The following is an 11,537-nucleotide window of genomic DNA, read 5'->3' on the forward strand; positions in this document are numbered from 1 at the left end:
CTCTGCGCTGGTAAAGCTGGACGTTTTCCCGGACACAGAGAGGAGGGGGGCTCAGCTAGGTAGCTAGCGAGACGAAGCTCTGACGGAGGGGGCCGCGGAGATTTTTTCAGCACGAGCTCACGGGACACAAAGCTGTGGAAAAGTCCTCCTAAACCTCCGTGGGCGATTTTTCCCTCCTACCGACGCTCATTCCCTCCGTTACCGAGGGGCGGAAAACGGTAAAAACACGCTACATCCACACGGCTAAAACTTCCAACAACTTTTCCCCCAACAAAAACATAAAGAGGCGGAGGGAAAAGGGGAGGGGGGGTCTAGGAACGTTACACCGCTTGTTGCGGGCCAACGCGGCGTGTGACGTCATGACGTTGCCCCCAAAGTTTTCTTTTTTACGTGCTGTCCCAGGCTCTCTTCACCAGGTAGGGAGCTCAAGGAGTGCTAAGCATAAAAAAAATATTTCTTACACAGTTTTGATTTTCTTTTTATATATATATATATATATATATATATATATATATATATATGTGTATATATATATATATATATATATATATATATATATATATATATATATATATATATATATATATATATATATATATATATATATATATATTCTTTTTTTGAAAGTTAAGTTTCTGTTATGTTTATATCAGTAATAATTCAATTTATAATCAGAAGCCTCCTGTCTGCAGCACTGTCTGCGGTCACCTTCAGTTTGGGAGAGGTGCAGCAGAGTGTCTGCGGAGGGGCAGGGACGTCTCTGCGTTCATCCCCAACACACATGCAGAGGACCTAATTTCAGCCTCTACTTCTCAATGCGGCCAACCCGGGTTCATATCAGACCTGTGTTCCTTTGCCGCATATTTCTCCCCCTCTCTCGTACCCCCTTTCCTGTCAGCCTACTGTCTGAAAAATAAAGCCATTAGTGCGGTAAAAACTCAAAAAAACAAAGAAAAAAAGGAAACACCTACTCACATCTTGGTTTATTGTGTGATAGTTTAATGTTACGTCATAGTGTGCATAATGGAATGAAATGCTAAACTGATGCTACTACCATTTTCACTGGCGGGTCGGGTTGCCCGTGGGATGGCCAGGGCATTGCACAGGTTGGCCATGGCCACCCCTGGCCACCCCCTGGTGGTGCCTCTGGGGTCACTGAAAAAAATCTATTTTATTGTACATTTGAATTATAGAATTTAAAAAACCTTTTTTGAAAAATGTCTTTTAATTGTACATTTCATGTATTAAACACAAATGTATTATCAAGTACTATTTCTAAATGAATATTTATAAAAAAAAACTATTTATAAATCTCATTATAAATATCTTTCCTAATCACACATTTAAAAAGGAAATACTTTATTCTGTTTTATCTTTTCATTTACCCTCTCCATTTACCTTTTTCCCTTCTGGTCCCTGAGCATACTGAAAACCAGATAATCAAATCGCAGTTGCTCCTCAGATGTAACCAGCTCTCTCATTGGTTAGACCGCCACACTTAGTTTAAAAATGGATTAATAAATACAATTTACAAACCCTCTTTATTAATTCAATTTAAATTTTGCAATTAGAAAACACCTTAAAAAATTGATTTCTAATAGTATGATTGAAATTTTTTTGTTTTTGTTTTTTCAGTGACTCTCCTGGTCCTCTGTATTCTCAGGGTTCCTCTGTGGAAAAGTAAAAGAAAAAATCCTCCTTGTTAAGGCCTATGTTCTTCAAAGTTTCTGCATTTTTTATGCAAATAAAATATTGTACTATATTTATAAATGTATTGTATTTGTTTAATAACACTTTTAACGAGAGAGATAAGGAAAGGTGCATTTTAATGTTAATGAATGTTGAATTTTAATGAAAATAATAAACGTCAGAATGGATTTGATCTTTTTCTACATTCTCATCTTAATTTTTAAAATAGATTAAAATTCAGCTGAAATGTTAATGATGAATATTATATTTATAAAAATGGTTTCAAATGATTTCTGCTAAATCTGCCTATCTTGAACAACTGAACACTTCTAATAAAAAGAAATATAAATACATACAGACACAAAAAGGGTAAGTGCACAGGATTACCTAACCATTATGGAATCTAAGGGCCTGCAGAAAACTTCTGCTTATTTTTCACCCCAGGAACTATTTTACAAATTAATAATAGGACAAAGGGAAGATATTAGCCTGGGTGCCAGTCCGAACTTAGTCCCGCCCACAAGGTTTGAGTTCGGGGAAGTTCGGTCTGGCTCTGCTCCATAGTAGCGCGAGTATTAAAGCCCACTGTTAGGCGATCCAATCAAATTGTCAGGGCGGGCTTTATACGATGATGGACAGATGATCAAGAGTAACGTTATCAACCACGTGACCAATGCGCGCTTGGGTGACAACAATAATGGCTGCCGCTGGAGAGTTTGGGTGAGTAGATTCTGCTATTAGGTCTATTCTAGAAGATATCGACAGCAAATTAATTTTAAAAGAGGAACAGAGAAACGCGATCAAGTCTCATCTTCTTATTCTAGGCGTGAAACTGCACGCTTTGATTTTTGTGGACAACAACTATGCCTCGCTTAAGATAGGTCACGCACTCCTTTGCTCTTATTGGTTGTAGGTCTATCCAATTGAGTGCAGAGGCATTTTTTTCCCTGGTTCGTTCAAAACACGCCCCATAATCACAGCTCTATGGAGCAGTATCAGACTCATATTCTGACTAGAATTGAGTCGGACTACGTCAGGCTAGGAAGATATATGTGTTGCTGTAGTAATAATTATGATTATAATATGAAAAAAAAAAAACAGTTTTACACTGCTGTGCCTTTTGACATTTGGGTAGGTAAAGCAGAAATCGTTAGCAGAACAGTTATCGTAGAATTACATCCTGTGTAATAACATTTTTAAACCTCGCTTGTAATTAAATAAAAGGTTTCTCTAACCGGCCACTTAATTAGGTACACTTTCTACTGCTAGTTATCACAGAGAGCATTGAGCACTGTATTGTTTTTTTGTGCCCTATGAAGTGTTTAAAGTTTTTTTTAGAAATAGCTATATTATTACTGAGATTTTCCTGCACAACCTTAACTTAGATTTACAGAGAAAATATCCAGTGTACAGTAGTTGTTTGGACAAAAAGGAGCTTTTGTAAGGGGGGAGAGGGGAATGGACAAACTGGTTCCAGTGGATAGAGCGACAACAGACGTTCATATAATTACCCTCATTACAACCAGATTATGTAGAGACCATCTTTCAGTTTTCACTCCTGTCAGCTGGGAATGGAAAACTGAGGCAGCTTTCACAGATTCTTACTTTAATCGGACCATGAAAGTTTGGGAAAAAATACTCCCTGGTCAACTGAGTCGGAATTTCATCCACAATATTCAGATGGTAAACCACATTTAAGCAATGATCATCAGGTTTTTTCTGCAGTTCAGGCTGCTAGTGGTGCTGGTATTATGGTAAGGGTATCATGGCGCAGTAACTCTTCAGCAAATATTAAACATCTTTTAAGCATCACAGCCTTATGACCCACCATCCCTATAAGAGAATGTAGCCATTTTATTATGGCCATAGAAAAGAACATGAAAACTGGTATTTTGTTCTTTATCATCAGATTTATTAATTTATTAATTTAACCTTTATTTTTTCCAAGAAAGAAATCCATTGAGATTGGGAATATCTTTTACAAGGATGTCCTGCCCAACAAGTAAAAAAACATACAAGGTACAAGACAACATGCAAACATGAACATTATTCATAAAAGTAACAGTTAAGTTGAATTATTTACATTAAAATATAAAGAAATAAAACATAAAACACAATAAAAAAATCATGAATAAATGTTACAGGTGCAAGACCAGTTTTTAGTTTTTGTTAGATAAAGGAGTAAGAGGCTCTAGCCTCAGCTTTCCTTACTCCGTTATGCACACAGGGTACCTTAAACCACAGCCAGCTACTGGACCTGAGACTGTATGTGTTCTGGAAAAGGAAAATTAATAAATATATGATGGTAATTTTAATAAAATGGCTTTGCATATAAAATATACCAATCCTCCATTCTTCAAAATGTAGTGAAGTAAATCCAGCAAGAGTGAATAAAGTACAACGGTGAGTCGTATGGGAATAAACCTGTGATATACCTCAGAGCAACATGGTAAATCGGCCCATTTTAGCTAAAGTAGTTGGACAAGCAGCATAGATTGTTTCTCATTAGTCTAACTGTGATTTAAAAAAAAATGCATGCTTTTCTTTTTAAACAAATATGCAATTTGGTGTTTAAAATAAGGGTCTTTGTCTAGCCAAATAATAATGCATCTACAACTTCTATGGTATTACCATCCAGGGTTTTAATAGGAGGGATATTACAGCAGAATTATGAGAAACAACATAGCTTTGGTTTAACTGGCATTGATGACCCGCTGTGACTCACAAAGAGCCTTTTGAAAGCTGATAAAATCAGGCTGATTTAGCGTGAACTGCATCTAGAGAGGGTCCAAACGAATATAGAATTGTATCGTCTGCATACATACGGTAAGAGGAGAATTTAAGCTGATCACAGAATTTGATCAGCTCAGCAGAGCAGCTTTATGATGGCAGTGGTGGACAGTGACAGAGTACATTTAATTGATTACTGTACTGAAGTACATCTTTACTTCACTTGAGTACATTTCTAAGAAGCTAGTTGTTACTCGTTCCTTTTGGCTCAGCTTAACTTTGCAACCCACTGTTGCTGTTTTTCTCTCTTGAAATGCAATTGGCCACATTATGTCTCTCACAAAGTTCCTCCTTAAGAACAGATATCCTCAATGTTTTAGTAATCTCTCTTTTTCAACACACCTCGGTCAAATGTTAATTCATTAGCAAACAGATGTGAAACCTTGACATGCTGGGGATGTAGTAGCACCTCCAGGGAGAAGAACTAAAACCTGCAGCCTTTGAGGACTGAATTTGGACTCCACTGTTTTAAAAATGCAAAGACATTCCACTATGTGAGAAACTCAGGGTAGATATTATTTGTAGTTTATACATTTTATTAAGGCGTTACTCTCTGCCATGTGGCCAAGTTGTTCAGTAGGATGAGTTCTCAAAGCAGAGTTCTAGTTTCTTTTTAGTAATAGATTCATCAACCTTAAACCTCTTTTCCATAGTGAATGTCTGAGGAGAATCAAGGCACTTCTGCTTCCCTTCTTTGTGTGTTTAAAAAAAAAGAAAAATCAGAATAGCTGTCCTTATTTTTTGTGGCACCTTAATGCTAAAGTTCTTTACAGGTAGTGTAGAATTGGTAACAGGTGGTTCCACGCATCAATACATCAGCTGGTTTCTGAAAGTACTTTTCAAAAGTAATTACTTTGAACTTGAACTTGAGATTTTTGACTGAGCAACTTTTACTTGCAGTTGAGTAAGAGTATTAATACTTTTACTCAAGTACTATAATTGAGTTCCTCGTCCACCACTGTGTGAAGGAATGGAAAATCTGCACCATGGATGTGCAACAGACCTGTCCAGGTACTATATTATGGAGATAGGCACCAGCACCCCTCTTGACCCCGCTTGGGATAAGCGCGACGGAAAATGGATTGATGGATGGACGTGCAACAAACAGGTTTGTAGCAACTTTTGGATAATATCATGTGTAGCAAGATTTCTAAGGAATGTTTCTGGCACCTTGTGAATCCAATAAAGTGGGCGACTATACAAACAACACACTAGAGGGAGCTCTTCCTCCATGTAAAAAGAACGTAGCAAGAACAGCAATCATCTACTCTTAGGACATCTGTCACTAATTTCAGTTTCTCACAGTCTAAATAGAAACAACTTTAAATTAGTCTTTATGAGTATCTGTTATTGAAGTAACCGGTTAGAAATGCCTGTTAAAGAAATGTGGGCCAAACACCACGCCGACTACACAGGTGATCACAAACAGCACCCAAAAGATGACGGCCAGGAGCTGCACACACATCAGGGTCCTTCTGCTCTGTTGAATAACCCCCTCCTCGCCCACCAGGCCAGGAGCCGTTCCATACGGCCTGTCTGGATGCATCTGCTGGACCTGCAGGCTGACTGTGGGCATGATGATATAGCGGCTATCACTGCTGTTGCTGTTGCTGTTGCCGCCCTCCAACGAGAGCATTACCCGCTGTGTAACTGTGGCCACGTGGGTGGCAACTGTTGCAGGCATCCGGAAGGCCACCCGGGGCAGCCTGGACATGATTTGAGAATTGCAGGGTAAAGCAAGGGCATTTCCGGTATGGAGAGGGGTTAAATGGCGGCATAGGGGACAGGGGATGGCTTGTGCGCTGCCGCCAGGGTCAGTGGGGTCACAGGAGTTGAGCTGGATCCTCTGCAGGCATTCTGTGCAGAAGACGTGGAGGCACTCAAGCATGCGGGGGCTTTTGTTATACTGGTTATACTCCTGGTAGCAGATTGGACATTCCAAATCCATGGCCTCCCCAGGGCCAGTGGTGGGGCAGAGAGCTGCTGCTGATTCTCCCTGCTGAGACCCTGGGACAACATCCCCCAGCATGAGGACTTGACAGAGCTGAACTTTAGGGAAAGATTTGGATGATTTTATTTTTGCTTTTTGCTTTTTTTTTCACAAAAGCTGGGAAGATCTGAAAAGAGAAAAAAAGGTCAAGAATAAACTGTTATTCCAACTGAAAGAGTTCCAGGAAATTAGGCTGTTTGTAACCAGCATGTGTTCCCTCCTTAATAACCTCTTTGTTTGTACAAGTTAAATGAACAGATTCAAGTCATGAGTTACGGCATTTCCCCACTTAAAGCCACTCCTTCATGCTGTGTGTGCATGACTGCACAGCATGCGGGAAGCAAAAGGAAAAAAAAAGATATGTGAAAGAAGCTAATAAGTCACTATATTCCTTTTTCTACATGTTTATCTGTGCCGGAGCACGTTCGCTGATTTTTGGTTAGGTCATTCAAAGGAGCTTTCTGCTGACTGAGTGAACATCAATAATCAGGGGAAGTACATAGAATACGACAAAGCCATGAAAAGGGAATTTACGTATAAAAAAAAAAACCCACAAAAAACCTAGATGGATAAATTACAGGAAGCAAGAAATGGAAATTGTTATTATTGTTAATTGGGGAACCAACTTTTCAAGTTCATCTGAAAAGTTTGGGTTTTCCAGTAAAACAGAATGTGTTCAGTTTCGCTTCTTTGATTTTAACCACAGATCCCACTAAAGATCATATGTTTACTCTACAATGTGACTCTGTATCATATATTTTTACAAAAAGGTTATGCTGTAATATACTGTGTTGTGTTGTGCTATCTTATGCCAGGCTTTTTAGCCTAAACTATGTTATGCTCTTATGTGCTATGATATTTCATTAACCTATGCTTCAAGTATGTTAACTCTATGTTTTGTTACAGTATTTTAAATGAATTGTCCCTATGCTGTAATATTTTTTTTTGCAATGCTATTGTATGTTATGTTACTCAACATTATACTATCATGCAACTCTTTATTTGCTATATTGTATTTTGCCATGCGTATTAACAGCTGTTTTGTTTTATTCTATGCAATACCGTGTTGTTGCCTTTTTTGTTTAATGTCTTCTAAAGCATTGCTATATCACTCTACTATTCATTTTCATACCCTGCTTTAGTTTTTTTTTATCCCATATTATGCTGCACTTTGCAATTGCATTACATGTTACATTATGTGCAATGCAATATTTGCCAATAATATGCGCTGATACTATTAGTGTGACCAAACGTCCGTATTTCCCGGGACATATCCGTATTTCACGTCCTGTCCCGGGCATCCCGGGTTTTTTTCAGAAAGTGAGGAAATGTCCTGATTTTTTTAAATTGCCTTATTTGGACCATTAAATTTACAGGCGCTAGGGCACTGCACACGATGCTGCGTGTGACGTAATCCCTGAGCCGCGTCAGTGCGGGAAGCCCTGTTCTTAGTCAGAATCTTGGCCGTTTCTCATGCGTTCTTGAGCGTTCTCGTGTGCTCGTGTACTCGTGACACGTCATCAGCCTCAGCCCGAGTAGCGTTCAAATTCTCGAGAACGCCAGATCGACAACCCACCAAATCCCCGGATGTTGTTCTCGCCCCGCCCTCTTTATCGAGCATGCATCAGAGCAGACTTGTGCGTTCTTCAGACTGACCGCTTCCCCAGAATGCCCCGCGGCCGCAGCTTGATTCGAGACAGCGCTCACAGTGGTAAGTTAAACATTCCCTTTTCTGCTGCTGTTGTTCTTCAAAAGTACGTTTTGAAATCGTTTGAGGCGATAACATTATACATTTAAGCCTCCCTGTGTGGCCTGTTTACAGAGTTAGTGCAAAATAAAAAGTCAGACGTTGAGCGGACCAGAGTGACCAGCAGATGACGTCACGAGTACGCTTCTGTTACAATACACATACGTGCTTGCGTGCTCGCGTTCTCGTCAAGTCCGATCTTCCTGCGTTCTCGCCAAGAACGGACTTGACGAGAACGCGAGTACGTACTCGCATTCTCGTGAATTGAGAAACGGCCATAGATTGAGTGGCTGTCAGTACGCCAACAACATGCAAAAGCGCAAATGTATGTTTACCAACGATTTACAAAAGAGTTTCCCCGCTTTCAGACCGGGTGGAGACAAATGGGAGGCCTTGTGCACAGTGTGCAAAGCAGGCACATGTGTCTCTGTGTCCAATGGAGGTGCAAGGGATCTGAAAAGCCACCTGGACACCGAAAGTAAAGATAGTCTATTGATATGTTTGTTCGTTTTTGGTACATTTTGAATAATTTTTGCTACACAAGAGGTATTTTTTGTTAATTAGCTCATTTGTTAATTTATTTTTTCCAATAGCCTACAGAACAGACATTATTTCGTTCATTGCTGAGGCTGAGTATCATCTGTTATTGGGAGTTGAGAGTTAGTAACTTTTATTGTTAAGTGAGGGATGTTTAGATGAGACATCATTTCTTTCATTGTGCTTTTCATTCATTACAGGAATTTTGAAGCATTTTTAATAAATACATTTTGAATGAAAGTATCAATTGTTATTGGAGTTATTGCTGTTGACTTTTACTGAAAAGCATTTTTTTATAAATCAACTGTAAATATCATGTTATTGTAGGATTACATAGGTCTATGTTAAGTGAGTGCATGCCACAGACATCTCTATCTCTATGCACGCCCCCCCACCCCGCTCCAAAGTGTGCTTGTTTTTCCTAAATCAAAATATGGTAACCCTAGATACTATGTTATCTTTCCTTTGTAAAATTGTTATGCAACAAATTCCATTGCTAGGCAACATTATGACACACTACATTGTACTAGTAAGTCAAGATATGCATGACTACAATATACTATATTAGCCAAGTTGCATTACATTACATTATATGCTGGATATCTGCTAGATTTTGCTGTTATGCTTCACTTTACAACCTCAGATTGTTTAACTATGTTATGCAATATAATATGAAAATATAAGCATCTAAGATTTATGTGGGTTTATTTTAACACTGTTTAGCTAATTCAGAATGTCCAAACTAATTTGAACCAGGTTTAAACCCCTGCTCCCAAACCCACCAGGTTTACCAAACATTGTCTGAGCCCTGATCAAAACAGTCCACCTCTAATTGCAGGACCACCTAAATTACAATTTCTGGCCGATCACTGTCTTGTCTCTTTGCCGCCAACTTCCATCTTTTGTACATGTTTACATTTTTAAACTATTTCTATTTTTTTAATAATTAAAAATTGCAGGTGACAACAACTGCCCTTCCTAGACCAGCTTGTATGTGCAAGCTGATGGAAAACTCAGACGATTCCATGAAATAGCACAATAAATGACCAAGAGTGTTAATGTATTCTCCCCTTTTGCCTGTTTTCTGTCTCATTTAGCAGAAAAGCAAACGAGAAGCATGCGTGTGCATCTCAATGAAATAGATGGTAAAGAATAGGACTGTTTAGGCCCTTTAACTACAATTTTTTTGCCATTCATTATCAGTAGATTCAGTTAATTTGTTAACATCACAAATCTTTCAATTTTTTAAAAGCAAAAACAGATGTTTTGGACATATGTCAAATCTTTTTAACAAAAATTTGAGTTATTTGGGTTAGACGGTTTGCAGGTAAAGCATCTCAACCAAAGCATTGTTGTTATGATTTTTCACATTTATTACATGTCATAAATTGCTGCAGTCCAAAAGAAGAAAAAAACATCAATAAGAACCTTTTGTGTAATAATCTTCCACTGTTAAAAAATACCTCACACTTTACAATTTAAAGTAAATTTGGACTCTTTGATATAATTCTTTCAGATTCCATGTGAATAATTCAAACTGTCCGGTACATGTGGCTGGTGAGTGCATATGCTCATGCTTAAATTGACACCTATGTATCTGCTGTTTGTTTACCAATATGGGAGCAACTATATGTCAATCTGTGCTCTGTCTTAGGCTGAGGGTGGGTTGGGGGAGGTGTGGTTGTTACTTCAGAGATACGGTCTCCTTTGTTACATCCCATGGCAACCTGAAACCTATCCTCTCATATTTCAACATCAAATTGCTCCTAAATTAGCAAAAACAAAAAAGCAAAATCAAGGATTGTTTTCATTTTTTACTCCATATAAAGCAAGACAAGTCTCATCTTTGCTAAATTAACTGAAATATTCAAAAAAAGAGACATCCCTTAAGACAGATAAGATGGAAACTTACCTGCAGTGGAGCGTTGTAATTAGCAATCTCTGAATCCTCCTTAAAACCTGCTTGGTGCTTTCCCTCACACACAGATTTACAAATCTTATCATGTCAGGGCAGATCACCTCTCGGCTCTGTGTCTTCAGGCCAAACCTTTGATATTCCAGAGCTATCTTTCTGTTCTGCCACACCTGATTCCTCTCCTCTCCTCCACCTGGTCCCTCATGAGGTGTCTCTTTGGCTGGAGCAGTAATTAAATCCTTAGTGATGAGAAGGTAACAGGCACACAAGGGACAGAAAATGACAGATCAGAGTATCTTTATCATGACTTAAAGTGCTCAGCTTGCACATTATGCCATTATGGTTCCTCACAGTCAGCGTGTTGTGGTTTAAAAATGTGAATCAGGGGGTCATTACTGACCGACGTACCGGCTTTATCTTTTGCTCTTGTTGATGTTAAAACAATCACATCTTACATAGACGATGGGAAATTTTACTGTATGAGGAGTTTATCTTAAAAAAAAAGAAGACAGCTGTTATGCACAGCTGATATGAAAAATGATCCAGAGCTCATTGGTAGAGCAGGTTCTGATAAGAACAGGGAGTAAAACTGAACTTGTAAAAACAAGAAGAGAAGCACTCAAAATCTTACATGTAACAGAATTAATTTCAACCCCATATTTTCCTAAGGTCAAAAAGCATTTATTGAACTTACATCTGGCTTTTTATTATAAGAAAATGCATGTAGACTAATGACTTAATTCCTTTTAAAAGTACATAAAAAATTGTTCTGTTAGTTTCAGAAATGCATGTGTATTCTGGTTCAAGATCAATAGAGTAAAATAAAAGTGCTAAGGTACATGTTCACAGTGGGAAGAAGTAGTGTAAAC

At 38.5% G+C, this 11,537-nt stretch overlaps 1 protein-coding gene across 2 annotated transcripts; it reads right to left on the bottom strand.

The window, feature by feature from the left end:
* Nucleotides 1-3,589: 3,589 nt before the first annotated feature.
* On the bottom strand, nucleotides 3,590-11,100 carry si:ch73-335l21.2 (RING finger domain-containing protein). Of its 2 annotated transcripts, none has more exons than XM_038294862.1 (2): nucleotides 10,773-11,100; nucleotides 3,590-6,596 (listed from the first exon to the last, which is right to left on the bottom strand). In XM_038294862.1, exon 2 carries the CDS (start codon nucleotides 6,506-6,508, stop codon nucleotides 5,843-5,845), a length of 666 nt encoding a protein of 221 aa, XP_038150790.1. In that variant the 5' UTR covers nucleotides 6,509-6,596; nucleotides 10,773-11,100; the 3' UTR covers nucleotides 3,590-5,842. The 2 variants fall into 2 exon arrangements, with proteins under 2 accessions (XP_038150790.1, XP_038150789.1); XM_038294861.1 differs by having other exon boundaries at nucleotides 10,666-11,099.
* Nucleotides 11,101-11,537: the final 437 nt, after the last annotated feature.

The sequence above is a fragment of the Cyprinodon tularosa genome, unplaced genomic scaffold, assembly GCF_016077235.1.
Source record: "Cyprinodon tularosa strain WSP-4 unplaced genomic scaffold, ASM1607723v1 ctg347, whole genome shotgun sequence".
In the NCBI taxonomy this organism is placed as follows: domain Eukaryota; kingdom Metazoa; phylum Chordata; class Actinopteri; order Cyprinodontiformes; family Cyprinodontidae; genus Cyprinodon; species Cyprinodon tularosa.

Excerpts from the sequence above, each read along its gene's own strand:
- si:ch73-335l21.2 (XM_038294862.1), bottom strand. The coding sequence starts at position 6,508 with ATGCTGGGGGATGTTGTCCCAGGGTCTCAGCAGGGAGAATCAGCAGCA.